Source organism: Maylandia zebra, linkage group LG1, assembly GCF_041146795.1.
Source record: "Maylandia zebra isolate NMK-2024a linkage group LG1, Mzebra_GT3a, whole genome shotgun sequence".
NCBI classification, from domain to species: domain Eukaryota; kingdom Metazoa; phylum Chordata; class Actinopteri; order Cichliformes; family Cichlidae; genus Maylandia; species Maylandia zebra.
Window position 1 is genome coordinate 41,367,879 of NC_135167.1, and position 26,801 is coordinate 41,394,679.

The 26,801-nt window shown below is 48.2% G+C and overlaps 3 protein-coding genes across 8 annotated transcripts in view; 2 read left to right on the forward strand and 1 right to left on the reverse strand.

Annotated features, from left to right (window-relative positions):
- LOC143419521 (histidine N-acetyltransferase-like) lies at positions 1-14,257 on the reverse strand. 4 transcript variants are annotated; one of them, XM_076886579.1, is made up of 4 exons: positions 14,134-14,257; positions 2,342-2,461; positions 2,021-2,245; positions 1-1,288 (listed from the first exon to the last, which is right to left on the reverse strand). In XM_076886579.1, exons 2-4 carry the CDS (start codon positions 2,414-2,416, stop codon positions 734-736), a joined length of 855 nt encoding a protein of 284 aa, XP_076742694.1. In that variant the 5' UTR covers positions 2,417-2,461; positions 14,134-14,257; the 3' UTR covers positions 1-733. The 4 variants fall into 4 exon arrangements, with proteins under 4 accessions (XP_076742694.1, XP_076742691.1, XP_076742689.1 ...); XM_076886576.1 differs by lacking the exon at positions 14,134-14,257 and adding an exon at positions 5,583-5,971; XM_076886574.1 differs by lacking the exon at positions 14,134-14,257 and adding an exon at positions 3,217-3,465.
- Positions 4,393-11,266, forward strand: LOC101466226 (cAMP responsive element binding protein 3-like 4). 3 transcript variants are annotated; one of them, XM_004572114.6, is made up of 12 exons: positions 4,393-4,472; positions 4,713-4,750; positions 4,836-5,338; positions 6,413-6,556; positions 6,686-6,950; positions 7,684-7,793; positions 7,880-7,969; positions 8,052-8,158; positions 8,923-8,991; positions 9,401-9,485; positions 9,915-10,005; positions 10,330-11,266. In XM_004572114.6, the coding sequence occupies exons 4-12, from the start codon at positions 6,416-6,418 to the stop codon at positions 10,638-10,640; spliced, it is 1,269 nt and encodes a 422-aa protein (XP_004572171.1). In that variant the 5' UTR covers positions 4,393-4,472; positions 4,713-4,750; positions 4,836-5,338; positions 6,413-6,415; the 3' UTR covers positions 10,641-11,266. The 3 variants fall into 3 exon arrangements, with proteins under 3 accessions (XP_004572171.1, XP_004572170.1, XP_004572172.1); XM_004572113.6 differs by having other exon boundaries at positions 4,394-4,472; positions 4,836-5,333; XM_004572115.6 differs by having other exon boundaries at positions 4,394-4,472; positions 4,836-5,071.
- LOC101465734 (pleckstrin homology domain-containing family O member 1) overlaps positions 11,351-26,801 on the forward strand; it is an 18,721-nt gene continuing 3,270 nt past the window's right edge. The window contains exons 1-5 of the mRNA XM_004572111.5: positions 11,351-11,608; positions 12,021-13,493; positions 14,166-14,312; positions 22,932-23,072; positions 26,089-26,193. Of these exons, the coding sequence (XP_004572168.3) occupies positions 13,467-13,493; positions 14,166-14,312; positions 22,932-23,072; positions 26,089-26,193 (420 nt within the window). The 5' untranslated portion in view covers positions 11,351-11,608; positions 12,021-13,466. The remainder of the gene's footprint in view (positions 11,609-12,020; positions 13,494-14,165; positions 14,313-22,931; positions 23,073-26,088; positions 26,194-26,801) is intronic.

Consider the following 26,801-nt stretch of genomic DNA (forward strand, 5'->3'; position numbering starts at 1 on the left):
TCAAGATTCAAATATCTGATTTTATTTATATTCAAGCAGCAACAACCTGGTGATTACATATCGACAGTCAGAATTTTAAGAACGATTCATGCGTGGGTCAGCAGGTGAACATAAAGGTGTGTGTCAGGTAAAGGTGCATCACATGAGATCATAAACAAACCTTATCTTCCACACAAAGACAAGCCTGTCAACACTGCTGCGTCTGTCACACGCAGACAGTAAAAATCACTTTATGTCCGTCAGACGGTGTCTTAGATTTAAACACGAAGCTTTGTTTAGCAGAGAAAACTCTTCTCGTAGGTACGCGTCAGTGCGAGGAGCCATTTGAGGCACCGCTGTTAACCGTTCAAGGATGAAGACAGTCCTCACAAAGCCAATTCAATCCTCCAAGAACAGAGAAACCTTCCCGATTGTCACACGTGACTTATGAACGTTTGGAAGAATGGAAAATATCTGAAACATGCTGAAACTCCACAACAACCTCTAGCAGCTGACCTAGAACCGAGGTTCTCTCAGCTGCTAGCGGTTACCTCTGAGTGACGATGATGATTTCCTATTGAATTGTTAAAACTCACACTAGTGCTTCTAAACAAACTTATAACATTTAATTAAACCTACATGTGGAACCTCACGGGATCCTGGGAATCCAGGACAAAAGGTTTGGAAGTGTTTGAAAGAATCCTGGCAGAGGTCAAAATATCCGCCAGCATTCAAGCTGTCACGCCGAGGCCAGTCAGAGGTCTGTCTCCAGTATGACTTCCTCCCAGTAGTCCTTAAAAAATGACACGTTTGCATCGTTCTGACAGAACTGACGTAAGCCCGCCCACAGCCCAGGATCCACGTAGGTGTGGCAGACCAGGTAACCTTTAAGACTCGGCAGGAAAGCTTCCAGTTGTGCCAGAAACACGGCGCACACCGATGTCAGACTGCGGCCAAAGATGTTGATGTTGAGGCGCATGGCATTGTGGCGGTAGGGTACGGCATACGGTGGCGTGCCCAGACTGAGGGCAGCGGGCTCGAACTCACGGTCTACGATCCACGTTAGGCCTCTGCGCTGCAGCACCTCTAGGTTGGCCTCCACCGGCTTCAAGGGCTCCCAGTCGTTGATGATGGTTTTGCCGGGCAGCAGGTTGGAAACCACGTGGTCGGACAGGACCAGCGTCTCAGCCTGCCGCCAGCTCAGCGTGACCGGACCACAGGAGGAGTCGGCGTGGAGCGGATGTTTGGATCGAAGCTCAGTGATGAAGGAGCCCAGGTTGACCGCCTCACAGCACAAAGACAAGATGGCCTGCAGGGGGCGACAGAGAGGACGGGGTGAGTCTGTGGTTTACTTACCTGTTCTGGTTCGACTCATCGCAGTCGCTCGGGAAACAAGTCCAAGTTCAGGCTTGGTCACAACATGCAACCGGACTATTCATGCTGTGATCCAGTCCATCATCCAATCACGTGGCATGTGTGCTCTTCACCCCCGTCACGAGTCTGAGGCCAAACTAAGAACCGCACATCTGTAGTTTCCATTCAGTGGACACGGAGGGATCGTTTACAGTCCAGGCTGAAAAACCAGGCGGACTCTTCAACTGTAAGTGCTCAGAGCACGCTCAGTCTTAGGATGTGTCTGCAGCATCACGGTAACCACGACAACAAAGGCCACCTTGCAATAACTAGAAGCCAGCGGTGATCTCTGACCAAACGTCAGTGTGATGACACTGTGCCGGTCCTGCAGTCCTAACAGGAGAGTAATTATAAATTAATTCAAGTCGTTATTTATTTTTAAAAACCCTTTGATTCATTTCCTATGAATATCGACACATTAGCTTTACTTCTCAACCACGACGTTCATGAACTGAAAGTCTACGTGCTTCAGGAGGACGCGGCATTTCTGCACAGCACGGTCAGAATAAAGGGAACGGCGCCGCTCGAACAGACGCATCAGCTTCTGCAAACAGCTGCGCGACGTCGCTGTGATGAAGAATTATCACCAACTTTGGTCACAATCACAAACCGGTGGACTGTGACACACCTCCTTTGCGATGAGCCTGTACTTGGCGAGCGTCTTCACTGAAGGATTGTCTCCTCGGCTCAGCCTCACAGCAGAGATTTCTGGGTAGTAGCGGCGGACGTAGTTGGTCACATGCGTCTGGAGGGCGCTGGCGATGCCGCTGCCCCTCAGATCGGACACCACCCTGCGCCCCTGAAGTACTGCCGTCTGACCGCCATCCACCAGGAGCGCAGACTCCAGCGCCACCTGCAGGGAGATGGAGAATGCAGCTCAGTGTAGAAAAACAGAGCCGTGAAATGAAAACTGCGGTCTGCTTCCTCAGGGCTCGCCTTCACGCCTCACCACTCTGCCGTCGATCCGGGCGATGAAGACGACGCGTCCAGGCTCCTGCAGCCAGCGGTGAAAGAAGGCGGCCATGTAATCGAGCCCGTTGTAGTCATCAGGCGTGCAGATGTTCAGGACCTGCGGGACAACACGGGCTCTGTTAGGAACGACGCTCTGAGGACACCTGGGCGTTCCTGACTCCGCCTCAAACAGACGTCAGAATACAGACAACTTCTAATTGGCGCAGAGCAAACGACGACACACGGGTCCGTGACGCTCAGCACTGATTTTAAGTTTGGCTGTTAAAGCCTTCCATCAATCACCTCCACGACATCTCCCAGGTTAACCACAGGTCAGAGGTCGTCGCTGCTCCCAGCAACCTCCCTCGCCTGAAACTAAAGGGTCCACGCCTCTGTCTGTCCCCACGGAGACCCCTTTAGACCTTTAAATCAGCTCTGAACGCGTCGTCTGTCTGAGGTGCTCAGAGTTTATCACTGTGATTTTATTTGACTGCTCAGATTTTCTTCAGGTATCGATTCTAACTTGTGACTCCTGCAATTCATGTGTGTCCTTTGTCCCTGTGAGAAATGACAAAGCGCCGAAGCAAACAGGAAATGAGGCCATGAGGTTTTTTTAGTTAGTCACAGCAGTAAATTATGTGATGTTCAAAGTTTTTTAAAGCTGTTCAGCGGCGTGCTGCAGCGGTGTGCACTCCTTCACCTCATATGTTTTATGGAGCAAACGCCATAAAGGCGAAGAGAACCGCTCGAGCAGCCGCGGTCAGTCGTCCTATCAGTGGCTTCAGCCTGTGCATTCAGCCTGAGTTCACATCTCGCACTCTGACCTGTGATCTTTAGAGAGTCATGTGACTATTAATGGAAAAATGTTGGGACCTGCTGGAAGTCCTGCTCCTGGGCCAGGCAGTACACCACATCAGCTGCTTCCCCTCCTGCAGACATCCTGGTCCTGTTTCAGCCCCTGAGGTGTTTCCTGCACGCTTCGGTCTCCAGAACCTCTGAAGCACTTTGCACCTGCAGAGAGCGGTCGACGGTTCCTCTGCGAAGCTTCTGGAGAGTCCAGAGGTCAGAAAGCTGTCTGCTCAGCCAACGCTCAGGGCTGCGTTCAGCATCCACACCCCTGCAGCTGGGGCTGGAGTGCTGACAGCGTTCGCCTCTCACAGCGATAGTTTCATCTGTCAGATTATCATCGTTTGTGTCTCTGAGTGCTTTAGTGGTAAAACTGATTCAGATTTTCAGAATAAAAGTTTGTTTCAGCATTAAAAACATGTAAAATTCTTTCTGCAGGTGCGTAAAGTTCAAACTGTTCAAACTCCACTTCTGCAGAACTTACGGTGACTGTGAATGCAGCTTCTGAAGCCACGCCCTCTGCCGAGGATTTCACCAGCAGAGGATCCATCAGCATCCAATCAGATGGTGGAGGTGTGAGATTTAAAGAGTTACCTGTAAGAGGAAACCTTCAGAGACCAAACAGTCACACCTGGTGGTGAAGTGCCAGCGCTGCAGTCACGGTGACGGGGCAGGTGTTTAGGAGCAGGGCTCTGGTTGGGTTTGCTGGTTTAGACTTGTAAATACTAATAAAAATGAACAGAAAAACAAAGGGGAGGAGCCTCATGTTGGAGAAGCAAACATGTCGGCACAGGTGCTGACCAACTCGCAGAGAACAGTGTGCTCGTAATTACAGATGTTCAGGTTTTCTGCTGCTTCAGCCTGAGGCACACATCACACTCGTGCTTCTACATCCTCTGCTGAGCAACCTCTGACCTCTGACCTGCTGCTCAGGTTCAACAGGTAGTGGTCAGAGTGAATTGAGCTGCTGTGAGATTAACTTTGAGAAAATGCTTCTCGTGGCCGTCAGGATGGGCATGTGGGTGAAGTGTGGGGTCAGGCCTCTTAGGTCCAAATCAGTCGGTTCTCCTCTCAGCATCTCTACAGAGGAACACCTTAGCCCCCCCCCCCCCCCCCCCATATGACACAGAGTCATATGATGGCTGATAACACGGGAACCGTCAGAGGAGCCGTCTTCAGCAGAGCCTCAAACCTCCAGAGCCCAGAGGCAGGAGAGCAGGTCCAGGGACACGTGGAACATCTGCATGCTGCAGATGGAAGCGATCCCTCCATCTTTGTCCAGGGTGGGCTCCTGCACCGGATGCACGGTCATTGGATATTCCATGACGCTGTAAATCACGTCAGACCGGAGTCATTTTTATCAACTCTTAACCTTTAACAACCTGCTGCAGATTTGAACTCACTGTTCAAACTGGCTAATTCGCTTTAGTGCTGATTTTATCTGTTGTCAAGTTTTGTTTTGCAATTCTAACTTATTTTATATAGTTTTAAAACTATTTTCCTTTTCATTTTTTCTTTTGTAGGTGATCTTCGGTTTCTGAAAGGCGCCCTCAAATAAAATGTATTATTATTATAATTATTATAATTATTACTATGATAATGACATTAATAATAATATTATTAACATTCCTGTTGGTGGCCCTCAGACAGCAGAGGGCTCTGTTTAGTCTGCCTGATTATAGGAAGAGAAGAAGAAGTCGGGCATGCGCAGAGGCGGAGGAGGCTGTGAGCTGCCAGCTGGACTCCGTGTTCCACCGTGAAGCGACACGAAGGTCCGTGTGTGTGTGTGAGAGAGAGAAAGAGAGAGGAGGAGGAGCACCGCTGATGAAGATCCGGAGCGTTTGTACCGGAAACGACAACAGCAGAGCTCCGTGTGTCAGCTGTGAGTATCCTCTGCTGCTCCTCAGGTCCGACCGGGACCGCGCCTGGAGAGTGCTGGAAAGTTTTTGAATGGCACACAAAGAGGAAGAGTGAGAAAAGTACTGAGTTTAGAAGTACTCTGTTACAGTAAAAGTACAGGAGTGTGCTGTGCGGTTATGAGAAGTCATAAGTGTCACTGCAGGTGTGACCAGTGGGAGTCTGCACATGCTCAGTTCGACCCTCTCCTGGGTAGACAGTAGGAGCTTGGACCATTTGTTTTGGAGGTAAGGTGAGTTTAAACTTCATCTCTGACTGAGTAATCTAAAGTAATCCCATTCTGGGTGTCTTGCCTCAACCGGGGACCTCATTAGTGAATGAGCCCGGTTGGATGAGCTCTGCTCCACCCTGGCTGTGGCGAGCGTGCTCTGGGTTGGAGCGTTTCACCTGGTGTGTTGTTGTGATGTCGTTCGTCTCAAGCTGAGACTTTGCAAAGGCTGTATATCAAAGATGGACACGGCTGCTGTGACACTGACCGCTGGTTGAAGTCCCGCGTTGATTGTTGATGTCATCGGTTGTTTGCAGCCACCCAACGACCAATGAACCAATGGCCCTCAGTCTGCAGGAGAAACGTCCTTGTGGTTTCTTTGGGCGCTCGCAGGCTGCCGTAGCGGGCTGTAAACATGTTGTAAAGTTTTAACCTGAGGGTCTGAGAGATCACCTCACTGCTGGACTGCAGCTTGTGTCCATCTTTTACGTACAGTCTAACAGGAAGACCTTTGCTAGACCATAATTGGGACAACAGGTGATGATATAGGTGTGGCGGGTACAGCTGAGGCTGGCTCGGTGGAGTGTTTCCCTCTGAAGCACGACTTGGATTCACCCGTGAGGCTGTTTTATTGATCAGCTCATGTGACTTCAGGTAAATCGGAGGCGGTCTCAGTCTGCAGGTTCCTCGCTGTCGTGTTTGGAAGCTAAGAGACGTGGGACAGGTCGGGCTTGTTTGCGGAGAAACACGTTTGGCAGCCTATCAGGTCTCAGCTCAGGTGTGTGCGTTTGGGTGTGTGCCTACCAGGATGTCCTCCTCAGAGCTGCTTTACCTGCTCTCCACACACACACACACACACACACCTGCTTTGTCAGTTTGTCAGCTGCTGCTAGGTCATGTGACCCACACAGATGTCTTTTGCACACTGCTGCAGCTTCTCAGGCTTTCAGAACAGCGAAGGTGTCGTATTCAGGAACTCGAGCTGAAGAGCTTCAGCTGTGACCTCTGCTCTGCTTTCCCATACAGTGTCCGCCTCTAGCTCCTCCTCCTCCCCCCACTCTGTCTGGTACTGATCCAGGTGTGAACCTGTGTCTGCAGGTGATGGATGCAGAGAGCGGGGAGCTGTTTCTCGGCGTCATGGCATCCGGGAGCTGGCAGCTCGACGGTCCGTTCTCCTCCTCAGAGCTCATCCCGGCCGGCTCAGAGAAACCCCTGCAGGACTGGGCGGTGGACCCCGAGTGTGTGAGTGTCTGTGATCACATGACCACTCAGAGAGGAAGTGTTTATTTGAAACTTTGAAGTGGCGGCGAGTTTTTCCATGTCTGATGTGGCCTTGCTGTTCGTGACTGTGTAAAATGTGACCTTCATCAGATTCTCAATGACAGCGACTCCGAGGACGTCCTCCACGCCGTCAATCCAAACGAGGTGTTTCCCAGCGGGCCACCGGCTGACCCGTCATCAGAGAGCGACAGCGGGATCTCCGAGGACCCCGCCATCGAGAGTCCTGTCACCACGGTGACTGCAGCGGGCACCCAGCTGGCGCCAACGACAGTTTACCAGCTGGTTTATGACATCAGCGGGCTGGGCGGTGCTAAGACTGGAGCTGGACAGGAGAACATCATCTCCATCGAGCTCGGTGAGGCCACGCTTTGTTTCTGCCGTTCAGGATTCGACGAATCAGGCGACATTCAGCGGCGGCAGCTAGCTTCATGCTCGTGTCGACTGAGCTTAAAGAAGTTTGTTTCATTAAAGCATCAGCAGATGATTCATGCTGAGAATCAGCTGAAGTCCAACTTTAGTGTAGTACCGGTGTCTCCACCAGGGGGCGTGTGAGTATTAACAGAAGCTATAGCATACATTTTCATTGCTATGCAGATGATGCCCAGCTCAGTGGTCCCTCAGATGGTCCCGCCCCTCCCGAGCCTGGCTCTGCTGGAGGTTACTTCCTGTTAAAGGGGAGTTTTTCCTTCCCACTGTCGCCAAAGTGCTTGAGTGTTTGTCTCTATGTTTGGAGGGTCTTTACAATATAAAGCGATTGATTTGGCGCTACATGAACAAAGTTAATTGAATTTAATTACGAACTCGTTCTGATGTGAAACTGCGAGCTGGTTTTGCACATGGATGAAACACTGCCCCCTGCTGGTGACGTCATGGTTAGTTTGGAACGATGATGATTTTAAATCATTGTTTAATATTTTTAGGTGGCGTTCACGGCACGAGACTGAAGCTTTCAGCTTCCTGTTAAACGACCTGGTGTGAAGCCAAAAACTATGACTCCACCCATTTAAAGAAAAAATCGACAGTGTGATGTAAGCGCGGCAGAAACAGGAAGGAGTGGCGTCGTTAACGGTGGTGCGCTCTCTCTGCAGATCAGTGGAGCTCTCAGCTGCTGCTGTCGGACTCGTGCGTCGTGAGCGAACTACCTGTGGTTTCGGCGCCACGGCTCGCCATCCCTCCTCCCAGCCTTGACGACGACCTGGTGAGCCTCTGTTTCCTTTTTTTTTTTTTTTCCTTGTCCTTCGTCAGGCTCCGCCCTAACGACTCATTCTTCTTCTTGTGTTGCAGCTGTGCCTGGATCTTCAGCTGACCGAGGAGGAGCAGAAGCTGCTGACCCAGGAGGGCGTGTCGCTGCCCAACAACCTCCCCCTCACCAAGGTCGGGTGCACAGATGCTCTCAGGCCGCCGCGTTTCTGTGTCAGGTGCACGCTGCTGACTTTGAACCGAACTTTATTCACAGGCCGAGGAGCGAATTCTGAAGAAGGTCCGGAGGAAGATCCGCAACAAGCAGTCGGCTCAGGACAGCCGGCGGCGGAGGAAGGAGTACATCGACGGGCTGGAGAGCAGGTAACCGGCCAGCTGACCGCCGCCGCGTCGCTGACAGAGGCTCCATTTCCAGACGTGTTGTGAGGTTTTTTCAGCGAGTCGATAGTTCGCCCCCCCGCCTTCATTTATCTGCTCTCACTTTCAATTTGAACTTCCTTCCATCCTCCAGGGGTCGTGACCCCGCTGAACTTCAGCCGTCTCCAGTGTCGCAGTCCGCGTCACGAGGGTTAACGCTGGATGAGGGCGGCGTTGTCACACGTTCACCTGCAGATTGGCTGCTATGAGCAGGAGAAGGAGGGGCTCGCTCTGTGTCAGCCAGAGCGGCTCAGATGTGTTTTTGTTGTGGGTTCAGAGTAATGAGGGAGTCACAGCTGTGTGTTAAATCGATGCTATAGGTCCGTCGTGACCACAAACCCCGCCCCATATTGTGTTTCCTCCTGCGACTTCTTCAGCTTAGAGAAACCTCAGCGCCACCTGTTGTATTGGTGATGAAACCGCAGAGCGACAGAAAGTTACGCCTTGACACCGAGCGGCGTCGCCGGGTTACTGGCGTTAAACTGTCATTAACGAAGACGGCGCTAAACGTGTTTTTAAAGCTCTCAGCCTCACAGGCAGAGTTACGTCTGTGTGAGCGGTGATGTAAATAACCTTTACATGTACGGCTTCATGTCCTGTTCAAGTCTGCACAGAGGTCCCCATGGTAACACCTGTGTGTGTGTGTGTGTGTGTGTGTGTGTGTGTGTGTGTGTGTGTGTGTGCGCGTGTGTGTGTGTGTGCGCTGACAGGGCGGCGGCGTGCTCGATGCAGAACAAAGAGCTGCAGCGGACGGTGGAGCAGCTGGAGAAACGTAACAAGTATGAACACGCTTTGCTGATTATTGAGGTCACAGAGAGGTCACTTCCTGTGACATAAACACAGGGAACGATGTCGAGCTCACACTCTGTAGGTTTTATTGTAATCTCACACAGTTTGGTGACATGAATACCACAGACATGTTATTCCAGACACTTCTGTCACAAACAGGATCAGAAACATCCACATCAGGGAGACCTCCCTGTGGTTCTGACTCCCACCAGCAGGGGGCACTGTGCTCTCACTTTAAATGTGAACCTCGGACAGCTCGGTCACGAGGACCTGAGTCTGTCTGAAACAGTCAGATTTACTTTTTAGTTTCTTCTTGAACTTCCTGCTGAGTTTGCTGCTTGCTGATTGGTTCACCTGCTCAGGTAAGCCCTAACCAGCCCCTGTGTTCCTGCTCCTCAGCTCTCTGCTGGCTCAGCTGCAGCAGCTTCAGTCTCTCATCAAGCAGACGGTCAGTAAAGGAGCCCAGACCAGCACCTGCCTACTGGTACGACCACCTTAAACCCGTTAAGGTGGAATGAAGTCTGTTTTGTTTTTGTTTGTTTGTTTTAGTTCTGCTCCTACACACACACACACACACACACACACACACACACACACACACACACACACACACACACACACACACACACACAAGCCCGTTCAGCTATCTTAGTGAGGACCTTCATTGACCTTAATAACCCTAACCATGAATGAATGCTGACCCTAAACCTAACCATAACCGAATTGTAACCCTGACACTGAAACCACATTTTGAGCTTCAAAAATGTCTTCAGACTTGTGAGGACCGGGTTGTGTGTCCTCACAAGTGACTGTTCTCACAAGTATAGTAGAATGCAGATTTCGGTCCTCACAATGACAGCTAGACAGGAACACAGACACACACACTCTGACCCTGCTCCTCGTGTGTCTTCAGATCATCCTCGTCTCTCTCGGTCTGATCATCCTGCCGAGCTTCAGCCCGTTCAGCCGCCACCGTGCAGATGACGACTACAGACCCACAGGAGGTTGGTCCCTGATGACATCACTTCCTGTTTGAGCATCTGTGATGGCAGCACAGGGTTTAGATGGAGGCTTTTGGGGAAGCTGAGAGTTTGTAGGATTGAACATTTTAAATAAAAATAGTTCTTCAGGCGCTCGAGCGCTTCCTGACGCTCGCTGTGTAAATATGGCGACACAGGTAAACGCGGTAAATCCTGGTCTCATGTTGTCGGTGTGGCAGGAATGTTGCCTCAGAGACTGGAAAATGAATCCTAGGAATAACTTCGGTCGCGTTTTCTCCTCGGCACGTCAAACCGCTGGACTCATGATTTATTTTTTCATCTTTCCAGTGATTTCCAGAAACATCCTGACGGATCCGTCGTCCTCTCAGCCGACCTCAGACGACGCCTACGGTGCGACGTCCCTGCAGTCTGAGTCCCCCGCTCTCAGCCAATCAAAACCTCCTGAGGGAACGTCGAATCTCCCAGAACCAACAGAAAACCACGAACACGCAGCCGCAGACGGTACGGAGGGGAGCCGGTCGGGAAACGGCTCGGTGGTTGCTGCCGAGCAGACGGAACCCGGCGCCCTCGGCCAGAAGTCGACGGTCCGAGGAGGACGGCGCGATCAGGCCAAACCGGGACACGCCGATGAGATGTAGAAACCGGACTTCCTGTTTTGAAGGAAAAAAACCCGACCTGCCCGATCGATCAGCTGATCGGTGCTGATTTATGGTGGTGGATTTCAAATGATCAAAAACACCAGACGGTATTATTCACGCCGAAACAAACCCTGTTAGCATCTACGGACATCCAGCACGAAGGTGAAGGTTCAAACTCGCCGTGGCTTTTCACCGTCGCCTGTTAGCATGCTAAGTCACGAGTACGCCAAAAGTCTTTGTTTGTTTAATAAATAAAAGGTTTTCTTCACAAATACGTGAGCAAACGTTACTTGTTTGAGTTGCAGCGTTGCTCACACGCCACGTAAACGTGTGGATGTTAGCAGCGCGGTGCGGTGACCGCTTTTCTTTTTCTTTCTGGGATGAAAAATGAATCAGTTGTGACGTCTGGAGTGATTATTGCCAAGTTTGATTTTTTCTTGTAGCGTGTCCTGATCATAAAGGAGCTAAATCATCTACAAACTGCTGCGAGGAGCTCGTGCACCTTTGTGACACGTGGTGACCTCATCATTTCAGACTTTGGCCACGCTGAATGTGCAGAGCGCCCCCTGAAGTGAAACGTGTGTAAATGTCTTTCTGGGTGAATTAAACTGTTTTTGCTGATCTCAGTTTCTTGGATTGATTCGTTTGTTTTGCTGCGTCTGAACTTTGACCTTTAAACGCTGTCAGACTTCAGGGATCCGCCGGTCCCTGCAGGCCGAGCAGAGGAACCTGTTTCAGTTTCACCTCCGTACCTCCCAGCTTCGTTTCAGGATCTGCTTCATTAAAGGGAAACCGAGCGTGTGCAGCAGCACGGCGAGGCCGACTGGTCTGACTGGAGCTGCCAGCTGTTATTTTTTTTTTGTAATGAATAAAAAATAACATGACGTTTCTGTGCTGATGTTTGTGATCGTTCAGACACTGCTGCACTTCACCCAGAAACCATCAGAGGGCGTCACAGACCAAAGGCAGTGAGTCTCAGCTTCGATCTGATTGGGCGTCTCATGAAACACTAAAAATAAATCGTTTATAAAATCAGGTTTTACTTTCGTAAAACTTGCAGGTCACTTGTCACAAAACTTTGATACGTTTTTATTTTTGGATTTATGTCATGAAAGCATTTTTAGATTAATATTTATATTTTATTATTATTATTATTATATGTTTTGATATCTTTTCCAGTTGTCTTCATAATTATTACTTTAACAATTGGTGTTTTTATTTGTTACGATTTTTATGATTTGAATTGATTTTTGTCAGTTCCTTATTTTAATATTTTTCTATTTAATTTAACAATTTCTGAGTTTTCAGAGTTTCCTTTTTAATCATTTATTTATTTTTTGAAGTTATTTTTTCATTGTTACTGTTTATTATTATTTATAGGTGAGCAGTGCTGTTGGCCGTGGGTGTCGGCTGCTGGTGAGTCCGAGCTGATCGGGTTGAACCTGCGGCTCTAATCTGCTGCTGTTGTTTTGGGCGGATTGTCCCTTTAATGATGGGGTCGGGGATAATCTGCAGATGAGCCGCCACCTCTCGCTGTGACCCAGTTTGTGATCTACACTGGGACTGAAACTGACTCCAGATCAGAGCCGAACCTGGAAACATCTGTCAGATCAACCCGATGCAGATCTAGAGACGAGGACGGCAGAGCAGCTGCAGACTCGTGAGGACGCGGCGTCTGCAGATGGCGTCTGCAGTTTGCGGACACCATCTGCAAACCAAAACTGCAGTCTGCAGTTCATGGCATGATTTCAGAGTTGATGAGGATGTTGGGGCAGCCTGATGCGCGTTTCATCACAGTTTTGGTCAATGCTAACAGTGCAAGCACGAGCTGCAGTTCATGCGACGGCCACAGGAGGGCACTAATTAAAGATCCTGTAATGGAGCACAGTAAAGACGGGCGGTCGTGTTGGTTCGGTGAGCAGGGTCGGAGAAAGCGTTTTATCGTCATTCTGATTAAAGTTAGTTTCTCTACATTTGAGTCGTTTGGTTTCTTGACCAATGACGCGCTCGCTGTGAGCTGATGGTGCTCACCTCCATCCATAAATCACCAGCAGTTATTTCATTTTTTGGAGTTTGAGGCTTTCAGATATTTGTCAGTACTTTAGAGATCACCTCCCTCCTCCTCTCTCCCCCGCTTGTGTCCACAGGCTGAGGTCAGTTTCCTTCGCCAGGCGCAGGCGGCGTCTGTGTGACACATTTCACCCTCGTGGATTATCTCTGTGAACACGCCATAATCTACATCATGCTGTGGATTAGCACAGATGTCTGTGGGATTACAGAGAGTGCCGCGTGTTTCCTGAAGCTAAAGCTGGAACCAGGCTCAGCTTCAGGTCTCGGGTCTGTTCAGCCCAAAAGGAGGAGACTGTCCTCCCAGTCGGAGGCAGCGGAGCCTCTGCTGGACACCAGAGGAACTGCAGGCTCGAGCGTTACTGCCCACCCTGTGACGTCAGCGCTTTCAGTAGCTCTCATTCTCGGCCACTCCCGCTGTCCGCCGGAGGGGGGCGCTTCCGGGCTGCCGATGAGCCGCTGAGCCAGCGGGCAGGCGGGGAGGGGGGACAGGGAGGAGGAGTAACCGGACACCCAAGCACGGAGTGGCTGCTGGCCGGTCAGAGTGCGGCGGAGCCCGGCGGCAGCCACAGCAGCGAGTCGCTCAGCACAGTGACACCGAGCAACAGAGCCGTGGAGCGGCGGAGCTGAGGCGGAGGCTCCGGTCTCCCCTGCAGGAGTTTGACTGCTTTAACGGCTCTCCGAGTCTCCATCGAGCGGATAACGGAGTTCCCGTGAAAGTGGGAGAAGTGTCGCGATCAGCCGCCGGACACCGGCAGCATGAAGAGGAGCAGCTCCGGGAAACGGGTGAGTGATACCGGGACAGAGGGCGACCCCCGGGGCTCTCTCCGTTAAAGCAGAACTCGAAGAACAAAAGCCCGAGGATTAGTTTTATTCTGAAGGCAGAGAGCTGCAGGCTTCTCAAGAACCCACGTCCGGTTTTCATAATAAAGGCCTCACTCTGCTGATGCTTAAAAAGTGCCAAAAGGCCAACAAACAGACGGAGAAGTGATGTTTTTAACAGTGACCCGGTCTGTGAGGGTCTGTGAGGTCCAGGCCGGTCCTGGAGGCTTTAAAGTGACCTGAATGTGGTGTGATGGTTAATCTGCTCAGCAGCTCCAGTTTCAGTTACAGCCTTTAATGGACTTGCATAACAACCATCTGACCCCAAACCGGCTGAACTCAGAATGAAAGCAGTTAGAGGCGGGCTCTGTCGGTGCTACACACACCTGTCTGTCCACACAGGTGAGGATGAAGAAACAGAGTAATAGAAATCAGTGTCTCCCAGTCTGTACACAACAGAAAACAGAGTAGAAACAGCAATAGAAGCATGAATAGAAACACAAGTAGAGTATTATAAACAAAGACTAAAAATACAAACTGAGGAGATGAGGTTGATTTAGGCTGAGCTTCTGGAGCCGTGTTGACAGGTTTCCCTGCTCCTCACCTGCTCTGTCGGCTTCCTGTTTCTTGTCTCAGGGCGCGTCCGAGTCGGCGCCGCAGAACGCGCCGCCTGATAAAGTGGGCTGGATCAGGAAGTTCTGCGGCAAAGGGATCTTCAGAGAGATCTGGAAGAACCGCTTTGTCTTTCTGAGAGGAGACCAGCTGTTCATCTGTGAGAAGGAGGTGAGTCAGAGAGGGCGGGGCCTACAGGTGACCAACCCCTGACACTCACTCACTCAATTAGTCAATCAATCAATCGATCAGTGGACATGATCAGAGGTAGAAGGTCTCTGATCCTCACAGCGTGATCACCTGTAACCAGCAGGCAGGTGACACCTGTGATGTCATTAAGAAGGTTAACGAGGAACAGATTTAAAGGGAGTGCGCAGCTTTTTTATGAAACTGTTACAGAACTTTACAGGAGAACTCTTGCAGAGAACATCTGACATGTTGAACTTGGTAAGCACTGAAGTACCTCAGAGTACTCCAAAGTACCTCTATGTACATGCATTGAGAGTATTGTGTGTAGTATTTTTAGCCTTCCTCCAAATTCTGCAGTTCAGTTTGCAAACAGAAAGATTCTCCTCGGGTTTCATCAGCCGACGTTCTGCAGGAGTCGAGTTTCAGTCCGAGCTACAGATACACAGAGTGCTCCGGTTTCACTGCTGCAGCACAGGAAAAGTGTCCTTACAGAACCCTTATCACACAGGGAACGTCGTCATAGAACCCTTATCACACAGGGAACGTCGTCATAGAACCCTTATCACACAGGGAACGTCGTCATAGAACCCTTATCACACAGGGAACGTCGTCATAGAACACTTATCACTCAGGGAACGTCGTCATAGAACCCTTATCACACAGGGAACGTCGTCATAGAACCCTTATCACTCAGGGAACGTCGTCATAGAACCCTTATCACACAGGGAACGTCGTCATAGAACCCTTATCACACAGGGAACGTCGTCATAGAACCGTTATCACTCAGGGAACGTCGTCATAGAACCCTTATCACACAGGGAACGTCGTCATAGAACCCTTATCACACAGGGAACGTCGTCATAGAACCGTTATCACACAGGGAACGTCGTCATAGAACCCTTATCACACAGGGAATGTCGTCATAGAACCCTTATCACACAGGGAACGTCGTCATAGAACCGTTATCACACAGGGAACGTCGTCATAGAACCGTTATCACTCAGGGAACGTCGTCATAGAACCCTTATCACACAGGGAACGTCGTCATAGAACCCTTATCACTCAGGGAACGTCGTCATAGAACCCTTATCACACAGGGAACGTCGTCATAGAACCCTTATCACACAGGGAATGTCGTCATAGAACCCTTATCACACAGGGAACGTCGTCATAGAACCGTTATCACTCAGGGAACGTCGTCATAGAACCGTTATCACTCAGGGAACGTCGTCATAGAACCCTTATCACACAGGGAACGTCGTCATAGAACCGTTATCACACAGGGAACGTCGTCATAGAACCCTTATCACACAGGGAACGTCGTCATAGAACCCTTATCACACAGGGAACGTCGTCATAGAACCCTTATCACTCAGGGAACGTCGTCATAGAACCCTTATCACACAGGGAACGTCGTCATAGAACCGTTATCACACAGGGAACGTCGTCATAGAACCGTTATCACTCAGGGAACGTCGTCATAGAACCCTTATCACACAGGGAACGTCGTCATAGAACCCTTATCACACAGGGAACGTCGTCATAGAACCGTTATCACACAGGGAACGTCGTCATAGAACCGTTATCACACAGGGAATGTCGTCATAGAACCGTTATCACACAGGGAACGTCGTCATAGAACCCTTATCACACAGGGAATGTCGTCATAGAACCGTTATCACACAGGGAACGTCGTCATAGAACCCTTATCACACAGGGAATGTCGTCATAGAACCCTTATCACACAGGGAACGTCGTCATAGAACCCTTATCACTCAGGGAACGTCGTCATAGAACCCTTATCACACAGGGAACGTCGTCATAGAACCGTTATCACACAGGGAATGTCGTCATAGAACCCTTATCACACAGGGAACGTCGTCATAGAACCGTTATCACACAGGGAACGTCGTCATAGAACCCTTATCACACAGGGAACGTCGTCATAGAACCGTTATCACACAGGGAACGTCGTCATAGAACCCTTATCACACAGGGAACGTCGTCATAGAACCCTTATCACACAGGGAACGTCGTCATAGAACCGTTATCACTCAGGGAACGTCGTCATAGAACCCTTATCACACAGGGAATGTCGTCATAGAACCCTTATCACACAGGGAACGTCGTCATAGAACCCTTATCACACAGGGAACGTCGTCATAGAACCCTTATCACACAGGGAACGTCGTCATAGAACCCTTATCACACAGAGCCTAGTTTCCCTCCTAACACAACCTCTGTGTGAAAAGGTTTTCTAACATGTTCTCGGGTTCTGGGTGTGGTACCTGTGTGCAGCGGTGCAGTATTGATCACTGTGGTTAGCTCGTTAGGTGGCCACTGAGTTAATAGCTTTGTTCCAACACATGAAGCGGCGCTGCTTTGCAGCGTGTTCACAGAATTACACTTCCTGACCCTTTTTCAGATTCAAAGATTTTAGCTGGTTGTAAAATCTGTTTCGTGTTGCTCAGTGTTCCACTTTGTGTGAGATGGGGCTGGAAATATGTTTTTGCTCCGTTTGCTAATGTGTGTGTGTGTGTGTCAGGGACATTGTGAAACGAGGCGGCCTCTGGTTTGTGTTTGTGCGTTCACATCAGTCTCCGTGGTGCATTCAGGTTCCTCGGCTTCCTTTCTTCAGTTCCTCTTTTCACCCGTCGTTTGGCAGCGTCAGTGTGAAGTTACACATCGAAGCTTCCTGAAAACTGTCTCACCACCAAATTAGGATGTGTCTGTGTGCGCGGCGTCTCTGCTGTTGGTCGACAGACTCTCTTCTGCTTCTGTGGCTCTAAGTTAGGCATGTGTGAAGCTTCAACATGTCAGCAGCTCGACTTCCTGTCCTACCAGGAATAGAAACCCAGTGTGACACCAGGGAAACCACACACACTGAAATACACTCTGAAACCACACACACAGAGGTTTGTAGTCCTGTCTCTGTGGGGACTGAACCACGTGTGGGCACATCGCTCTGCTCGTCGGTTTCATCTCTGAGTTGGCATTGTAGTTTGGGACAATAAAGTTTTAGTGAAAGCGTCTTTCCCGCTCTTTTATGGGTTTATTTGTTTTTTAATTGGTTATTTGTTGTCAGTTTATTGGTATTTTTGACCCTCAGCACAAATAAACAGAGTTGTGTAATCAATCATCAATATTCAGAGTTTGGTGCCAGAGGAGGAGGAGTTACATAACAAGTGTCACATCCATCATAATCAATCACTTCCTGTCTGCTGTTACAGCATAAAACCGTCAGCAGCACAAGAATCACCTGCAGCCTCAACGTTCCTGTGAAAACTGACTGAAATATAACTGGCAGGTGCAGCAGCCAATCAGAATGAAGTAGGCTTTCTATTAGAGATGGACCGATCCGATATTACCTATCAGTATCGGTCCGATACTGACGTAAATTACTGGATCGGATATCAGAGACAAATAAAAAATGTAATTCGATCCATTAAATATCAGAAAAGCACCTCACAAAACTTGCTACATGGCGTAACTCGGCTCATAACCGTAGCACGTGGGAGCAGTGTGGTCACGTGATCGAGCGGCTGTGTGTGTTTGTAGCATCGCTACCAAACCAGCATTTCATCTCCGAGGAGGTGATCCCACAGAGAAGTAAAGCAAGTGTGTAAGTTCATCTCTGAATGTTTGTAAAGCTTAACCGATATATAGAGCGACTGCCTCTCTCCCTCTCCTGTTGCTGCTTCAATCATGATCAATGATCAGCTGATCGTCTCTCTTGTTTGTTTTTGGCCCACTTTGCACCAGAAAGAGGAAACCAGCAGCTGAACAACAGCAGCACGTTTAAGCTTGATCAGCTGTTGTTAGAATTTATTTAATATTACTTTCTACTCGAGGATCTTTTTCTACGCAGCTGACGGCTGGTAACTGTGCAGGGGCGGATCTAGCAAAGTTTAGCCAGGGGGGCCGATAGGGCATGAACAGGGAAAAGGGGGCACAAAGACATACTTTTCTTTCTTATTCTCATTTCAAATGTCGAGCTTTTAATAAATAATTATCTGACACCCAAAGTTTTAATCTGATATAAAATGTATAGAAGTCCATTACTGTATATAGTAACTATTAAGTCTAATATACCCTAGTAAGCTGTAGTACTTTTTCCTTTGGGAACCATCTGTGCAGTCTGCAGTTTTGTTGAAGAAAGATGTTGAATCTGTTTAATATTTCTTGAAAAATAATTGATTTCTGTGCATTTTTTTCCACCCTGCATCAAATTAAGGTTGATTACGTCGATTAAGCATCATGAGGTGGAGGGTAGGGGGTGGTTCCCTATTTTTTTTTGCTGGGAGTTTGCAACCCTATTAGTTAGGTTGCTTAATATTTCTGCTAAGTTCTCTTTAAAATACCAGAACAGGGAGGATGGAGCAGGTTTAATCAGAATCAGAATCAGAATACTTTATTGATCCCTGGGGGAAATTATTTTTTGTTACAGTGCTCCATTTTAAACCAACATTAAGACAAGACAGACAATACGCTAACTAAGAATAGTACAATATATACATATATATACATACATACATACATAAGTCACTTATAAATAAATATTTGGAAAAGAAACATGTGTAGTTGTAGCAGCAAACAGTGTGTTAAGTGGATGCGTTGTACAGGGAGATGGCCACAGGCAGGAATGATTTCCTGTGTCGTTCAGTGGTGCTTTTCGGTAATCTCAGTCTCTCACTGAACGAGCTCCTGTGACTGACCAGCATGTCATGGAGTTTATTAGATTGATCAGTTTTGCTGAACTGTGAAATATTTTGGGTGCAGTGTATTTTTTGCATACAGTATAACAGAATAGCTTTAGTGTTTTGTTTATTTAAACTTGAGTATGAACTTATACAAAATGCAGTAAGATATTAAAAAAACAGTTTTATTGATTAAAAACACTATATCGGATTCATATCGGTATCGGACATAAAAAAGTGGTATCGTGCCATCTCTACTTTCTATTGTCTGTTAACAGAATCACACTTTAATTTCCATCTGTGCGTGTGTGTGTGTGTGTGTGTGTGTGTGTGTGTGTGTGTGCGTGTGTGCGTGTGTGTGTGTGCGTGTGTGCGTGTGTGTGTGTGTGCGTGCGTGTGTGTGTGTGTGTGCGTGTGTGCGTGTGTGCGTGCGTGTGTGTGCGTGTGTGTGTGCGTGTGTGTGTGTGTGTGTGCGTGTGCGTGTGTGTGTGCGTGCGTGTGTGTGTGTGCGCGCGTGTGTGTGTGCGTGTGCGTGTGTGTGTGTGTGTGTGCGTGTGCGTGTGTGTGTGTGTGTGTGTGTGCGTGTGTGTGTGCGTGTGTGTGTGTGTGTGTGTTAAGCTGCTGTAATCCTCAGGCAGCATCTGTGTTACACACATCTGTCTGCATGTGTGCGATCAGGTAAACAGCTGATCAGCCGTCCTGAGTCAAGTTTCTGGTCTTGTGGTCAGACAGACTCCTCCTCCTCGTCCTCCATGTTGGACTGCAGCTGGCGGTCCTGGTTTGGTTCTGGAGGTTCACTCGGACCGGACCCTCCTGCAGGTGTAGGACAGCGGTCATGTGCTCTGACAGAGCGTGCCTGGTTTTAGTTTCAGTCACCGAAGCATCAGACCTGATTCACGAGCGCAATCCCGATGACCCCGTGACCTCAGAGCACCGCCAGGGGCGGGGCTACACGGTGAATGATAAGTCAATTCTGTATGACTGACTTGTTTGGTTTCAAAGCCAAGTGAACTCAGAACCATGGTGCCTGAGCTGGTGGCCTGGTGCTGCACGGTCAAATGCAGCGTCCCTGGTTCGATTTCCACCCGAGACCCTCTGCTGCTCTCTCACCCTGCTTCCTGTCTTCTCCTCACTCTACTACATCTCCCATAATCCCTCAGTGCACCACCCCCTACCCCCGATCTATCAGACACCCTTCCACCCTCCATGAGAAGAGGTCTGCTGGGTGGAGGAGGGGCTGCTTAGGAGGATTTCTGTTGGTTTCTACAACCCCCCACCCACTCTGCAGTCCCCCCCACCCCTGCAACAACATTGCAAAGAGGAAGAGGAAGTTTTTTTTGTTTTTTTTTTGAAAATATTTTTTATTGAAAAAAGAAAACAACAGTACTTGCAGTTACCAAAATACAATCAACCTTTCTTCATTTTCCTAAGTAAATAAACACACATATATATGAAAAAAAACCCCAGAACGCCCACCCCCCCCCCCCCAGTCCCACACAGATCAACACAACCATCAAACATATTAGAGGAATATAACAGTAACAAAAGTAGATTTAAACAGGCAATACCTCTAGACTAGCAAAATAAGAGATAAAGGGTTGCCACTTGTGAAAAAATTTGGCTGTGCAACCTTTCAACGTATATTTAATTTTTTCAAGTTTTAAAAAAAACATGACATCTTTAAGCCACCGGGAAATAGTAGGACACTTAGCAGACTTCCAATGCAACAATATTAGACGTCTCGCTAATAGGGATGTGAAGGCTATAATGTCCTTTTGTGTGGAATCAAGTGTAAGTGAGCGAGCAGGAATCCCAAATACAGCAATCAGAGGACAAGGATGAAGAGTTACCCCAAGAACAGTTGACATAATAGCAAAATACCTTGTCCAGAAACCTTGTAGCTCAGGACACAGAAAAAACATGTGGCCGAGGTGACAAGGAGAACCATGGCATTTATCACATTTATTTTCCACTTCTGGATACAATTCAGAAAGTCTAGACATAGAAAAATGCACCCTGTGTATGACCTTAAATTGAATAAGTCCAAGACGAGCACAGGAGGTGGAAGATCGTACTCTCGCTATAGCCTGTTCCCAAGACTCCTCATGTATTCGAAATCCCAGTTCTTCTTCCCATGTACACTTAAGCTTAACATTAGAGTGGTTACTAAAAGACAGAATAGCATCATAGAGTTTCGAAATGGTTCCTCTGTGATGAGGAACAAATGATAACGTAGTTTCCCACTGCTGTTCTGGAGGTAAAGAGGGGAAATTTGGGAAACACTTGGCAACAAAATTTCGAATTTGAAAATAGCGAAACAAATGGGTAACAGGGAGATTATAACGAGAAGACAAGTTGGGAAAACTATCGAAAACACCATCCACATATAAATGTTTGAACTGTTTTATACCCTTGTCACACCACACTGAGAATGTCGAGTCCAAAAGTGAAGGGGGAAACAAATGGTTTTCGCTTAGAGGACCCGAGGAAGACGGCATTACAAAATTAAAGTGACGTCTAAACTGAAACCAGATTTTGAGTGTGTTAAGAACCACCTGATTATCAGTGTACAGAGAGGGTCTCACGGGTAAAGAGGAATAGAGCAAAGCCAGTAAAGAAGAGCCCTTACATGATGATAGCTCCAATTTACACCACGAGGAACCAGAAGATTTTAGCCAGTAGCAAAGTTTATGGATGTGAGCGGCCCAGTAGTAGACTAAAAAATTAGGTAATGCAAGTCCTCCACTAAATCTGCATCGCTGCAGCAAAGTTTTAGAGACCCTAGGTGGCTTCCCTCCCCAAATGAAAGAACCAATAATCTTGTCCAGTGAAACAAAAAAATGTTTCGGCAAAAATAAGGGAATTGACTGAAATAAAAATAAAAATTTTGGTAAGATGTTCATTTTAACAACATTCATCTTGAGGAAGAGGAAGTTTGATGTGCGTTATAAATAAGTGTCTGTGTGTGTGTGTATGGGGGGGGAGTCCTGCCTCCCAGGAAGTCTCACTTTAATGCTGGTTAATAATGGATGCTGTTTCCATGGAGATTGATGAGCTGATGTGACAAGAGAAACCTTCACTTAGCACATGCTAACACGCTGAGAGCTGGTGTGTGTGTGCACGTGTGTGTAAACCTAAACCCAGAGTGGATGTAAGCACAGAGCAGATCAGCTGATAGCGGAGGGTCAGTGCTGCTCACATCCAAACACCTGCTGCAAAACACGAGGCAACAACCAATCAGCTTTCATGCTTCAGAGCACCTCACAGTGGCGTTAGCATCAACATCTGTCCCTCAGACTGAAAGATGAGCTCCAGATGTTCAGCTGATGTCAGACTACAAATCCCATCAGGCTCAGTGAGTGTGAGGCTTTCACCGAGTACCATTAAGGGGATCCACCTGGATGTGGGTGTGGCCGAACAGCCTCTTACTGGAGAATAAAGACATGTTGTTTTGGTCATGTGAGCGATGACGTCCACCAATCGCAGAAGTAATTATAATGACGGATAAGGTCACCTCAGGTGACACAGACAACATCAGGAATCCTGCAGTTTCATTAAAAGGTTAAAGGTCAAAGCGCGTCCGTTGAGAGTTTAGTAGTAATAATGACAGTAGTGACCGTTGTCAGGAGTTTGTACACATAACAAATAACAGAATAATGAGGTGATGCTGATTGATCAGGAGGATGAAGGTTCGTACTCATGCACAGACTAACACTGTTACCAGGTGAGGTCAGGACACCTGACTCACCTGTCCAATGACCTTCGTTACCTGCTGTCACGACCTGTGCCTTAGCTGTTCCTTAGGCAACAGCCTCAACCAATCAGCAACCGTGAAAGAGGATTCCAGATGTCTGTCTGTATTACCTGCCTATGTTACTTACCTGTAATACCTGTGTGTCTGTAGGTGAAGGAGCTGGGTCGAGCTGACGAGGTGTTGGACCTGTCGGACTACGAGCGCTGCGAGGAACTCAGGAAGAACAAGAGCCGCAGCAAGAAGAACCACAGCAAGTTCAGACTGCAGCGCTGCAGCTCGCCAGGAAACACGGTACACCTGACACACCTGCACACACCTGACACACCGTGCTGTTGCCAGCTCACTGTCAGGTGGACCTCACCTGTCTGCTCTCAGCCTGCTGTCCCAAACGACCAAAAGCCACCACACCTGATCCCTCGTCATTATCATCCGCCCTTTTTCCTCCTCCAGCTCATCCGAGGGAAACCGAGGCGTTCCCAGGCCAGCTGAGAGATGTCACGTCTCCAGCATCCTGGCTCTGCCCCGGGGCCTCCATCTGTATTATGATGATCATCATCATCATTATTCACAAACAGCCAATGGGATGAGGAGGAGTCTTTGTAAAACTGGGAATTAGGTCACAGAAACATATTTACAGAACATCAAGGCTCCTTTTTCCTGGTGATAAGTGTCAGTAAGCTCCTCCCACATGTTGGTGGTGTCACGAGAATCCCGCCTGACGGCGGCCTGAGATTCATCTGTATTTGAGTCGGCTGTCATGTCCACGTCCACAGACACTTCCCATGGTGTTTGGAGTGACCGCCATAAAAAGTTGCAGCAGGCGAGTGTGAAACTGATGAAAGCTGCGTCCATGTTGGTCGTGCTGGTCCCATCAGAGTCCAGAAGGAGCGCCAGCAGGGGAGGACTCGCTGTGATTAACACCATCCACGCCTCACTTGTCCCATAAAGAGCAGCAGCAGCGGTGCTCAGCACAGAGGCAGAGCTCTGATTCATCAAACCTCCTGTAACCTAAGGTCATTGATTATTCATGTTCCCAGGCGGCTCGTGTGTCGCACGGTCTGCACATGTGCAGAAGCTCAGAGTGAATCTGAATAAAACCTCCGTCTGAACTGTGCAGGAGAGCAGGTGGAGCTGTTATTGACCCGACTCAGCAGCGGCTGTCAGTGAGCACAGGTGGAGCTCCAGCTCCAAGAGGCTTTCCTCGACAGCAGCACACACACACACACACACACACACACACACACACACACCAGATGTTCGCAGATACCCAGAATGCTCTTGGGGAAAGGGGGAGGGGCGGATCAAGTGTCCTGCAGACTGGGTGGCAGATTCTATTACACACACATACTTGTCTTTGGGTACTTGTGAGGACCATCACTGACGTGTGTTACCTGAACGGGACCTGGTCTTGAACCCTGAAACCCCTCCAGAGTTGAAATATGCCATGAAATGCCAGAATCTGTGCTGCAGGTTTCCTGGTGATGTCATATACAGGACAAATTCTCGGAGGGGTGGAGACCTGATATCAAGGTCCGCCTCCTGCACCGCCAAAGTCTCTGTGTGGTCAAGCCACGGCCTCTTATTCCTCTTATGGAGGGTTATTTTATTTATACAGTTTATTACTAACTAACCTTTTTCTTAAACTTCACACAGGTATTTTATTTTTAGGCATTTTAAGTTTACTTTTCTATTGATACAATTATAGGAAATGTCTTTTTCTTTTTCATTTATATGGATTTTTCCATCTATATGTATGTATTTTATGTATTTTTTGTTAAGATATGCGGGCGATCTTTATCTTCAAGCTCGGGTCCTCTACCTGGGAGCTTGAGGGCCCTGCGCTCTTCTCTGAGGTCTTACAATAAAGTTTAAACTCCAGGCGTGCTTGAAAAAAAAATGTTTTATGAGCTTTAGCAGAGTTAAGCGTTAGCAGGAAATTAGCTAACTGGTTTCCAACTAAAGAGGGTGTTTCATGTTCTGAGTGAAGGATCTCTAAATATACCGCTCTGCCATGACTGTGGGTGTTATCAAAATTAATTTCAGAGATGTTTGGAGGGTCGTGAAGTTGGCCTAGATGACATATGATGATGTGCTAGCTGGTGGCTAGTTACAGAGCTATAATTAGGCTAAAACAAACACATTAGCACAGGAAGATGGAGGATGAGGATCAAACTGTTCTCAGTATGAAACCAGTGCTGTCGTATTCCAGAAAGAAGAAGCCAAAGACAGAGTAGACATCAGTCCACAGAACATCTGAGATGATTCATTAGTCGTGAATCGGTTACCTGCTCACGGTGAAAAAGTCCTGATCTTGACCTTTATGTCCACTCTGAGAAGGGTTCTTTTCTGAAGAATAAATATGTTTTGTGACTGTTTCCCTTTTTTCCTTTACTTTATGCAACCTAGAAAAACCCTGCTCGAAGCAAGTTTATGTTCAGAAGTAAATAAATAAATGGTAAATGGCCTGTATTTATATAGTGCTTTACTAGTCCCCAAGGACCCCAAAGCGCTTTACATATCCAGTCATCCACCCATTCACACACTGGTGATGGCAGCTACATTGTAGCCACAGCCACCCTGGGGCGCACTGACAGAGGCGAGGCTGCCGGACACTGGCGCCACAGAAGTCACACAGTGCATGTCAAGACTTTTATTGTGAAAGGAAGAAGCAGGAATATTGCACCTTATGTCCGTGTGCAGAAACAAAGAGCTTCGGTGTGCAGTTTGGGTAATGACAAGATAAACAAAAAGGTTTTTTTGACAGAACGGTCGAAACGATAGCTCCATTTTAATTATTTTACTGCTTTCTAGTGCAGTAGAATCCCTTTCTGTGGTTACTGGTGACATCGCAGCACCGCTTCACATGATGTCCTCCATGTTGGTTTGAAGTGTGACAGTGAGGACCCTACAGGTCTTTGCACTAATAGTGGTCCCCACATTGACAGACAAACATGTATACACACACACACACACACTCAGCAAGTGTCACCCACCGAGGCTTCGTAATCCAGCTGAAGGGGGACAGGGGCGGGGTCCTTATGTGTGATGTCAGCAGTTCTATCCAATCAGTGTTCACAGTAAAGCAGCTTCTGTTATAACGTACAGACGTCTGTGTGAGACCTGCTCTGAATAATAAACACAGATACTTTCAGCTCGAGGTAAAATCATTTCTGCGTCTGTGGCGTCTCCATTAAAAGCTCTAAATGCCTGAAAAACTGAACCAAATATTGAAACATTAAAAATACAAACCGGCGTGTCTGATGGCGTGAGCGTGGACTAACTCTGTTGTGTCTCTGCTCTGTTGCAGGTTCCCAACCTCGTCTTCCTCGCTGTCAGCCCAGAGGAGAAAGAATCCTGGATCAGCGTCCTGAATGCCGCCATCACCAAAGCCAAGAACAGCGTTCTGGACGAGGTGTGATCTTTGATTATGTAAACAGGGAGCCCCGCTGTGTTTAGTCAGTAAGATTGGGCCCGCCTTTGTTCGTCAGCAGCCTGAAAGCCGCAGACTTGTTAGTAGTTTGTCACCTGGACAGATTGTGTAGTTTTTCCAGGTTTAAAGATGGAAGCTGTTCGGATCAGGTGAGGACGTCTGGGACAGTCGACGACCTTTCACCCTTGAGCTGTAAATGAAACTGAATCGAGGTTTTCGTTTCCGAGTGTGTCTGACGTGCAGAACTGTCCGTGGCCATCGTACGTCGAACACGTCAGTGACGCTAAAATCAGACTCTCAGGCAGCTTCTGAATGTGTTTCTGTGGTTTGATTCTTTTATAAAGGAAGTAGACATGATGAAAGCAGAAGTTACTGAACCTGAACATGCATGTTTCATGTGACTGGGCTGCTTCCCCCACTCACTTCCTGTTACACGGCTGAGCGGCGTCTGATTTTAATGCAGGTCTGACTCTCGATGTTGGCGTTTCCTGCGACTTTTCTGTTTTGATGTGTTTATTCTGTAGCAGCGCATGTGCCAGAGCAGCTGTCTGCCTTTTCCACCGCTCGATACTCACGTCGATACCCCGATC

What these genes read in the sequence shown, in the direction of transcription:
- LOC143419521 (XM_076886574.1), bottom strand. Translation starts at nt 3,282, where the DNA reads ATGTCTGCAGGAGGGGAAGCAGCTGATGTGGTGTACTGCCTGGCCCAG. An exon ending in CCCGGATCGACGGCAGAGTG is followed by an intron (nt 2,246 to 2,341) that starts GTGAGGCGTGAA and finishes ATCTCCCTGCAG; the next exon opens with GTGGCGCTGGAGTCTGCGCT. An exon ending in ACAGGCTCATCGCAAAGGAG is followed by an intron (nt 1,289 to 2,020) that starts GTGTGTCACAGT and finishes CGCCCCCTGCAG; the next exon opens with GCCATCTTGTCTTTGTGCTG.
- LOC101466226 (XM_004572114.6), top strand. Translation starts at nt 6,416, where the DNA reads ATGGATGCAGAGAGCGGGGAGCTGTTTCTCGGCGTCATGGCATCCGGG. An exon ending in CAGCTGGAGAAACGTAACAA is followed by an intron (nt 8,992 to 9,400) that starts GTATGAACACGC and finishes CCTGCTCCTCAG; the next exon opens with CTCTCTGCTGGCTCAGCTGC. An exon ending in CGACTACAGACCCACAGGAG is followed by an intron (nt 10,006 to 10,329) that starts GTTGGTCCCTGA and finishes TCATCTTTCCAG; the next exon opens with TGATTTCCAGAAACATCCTG.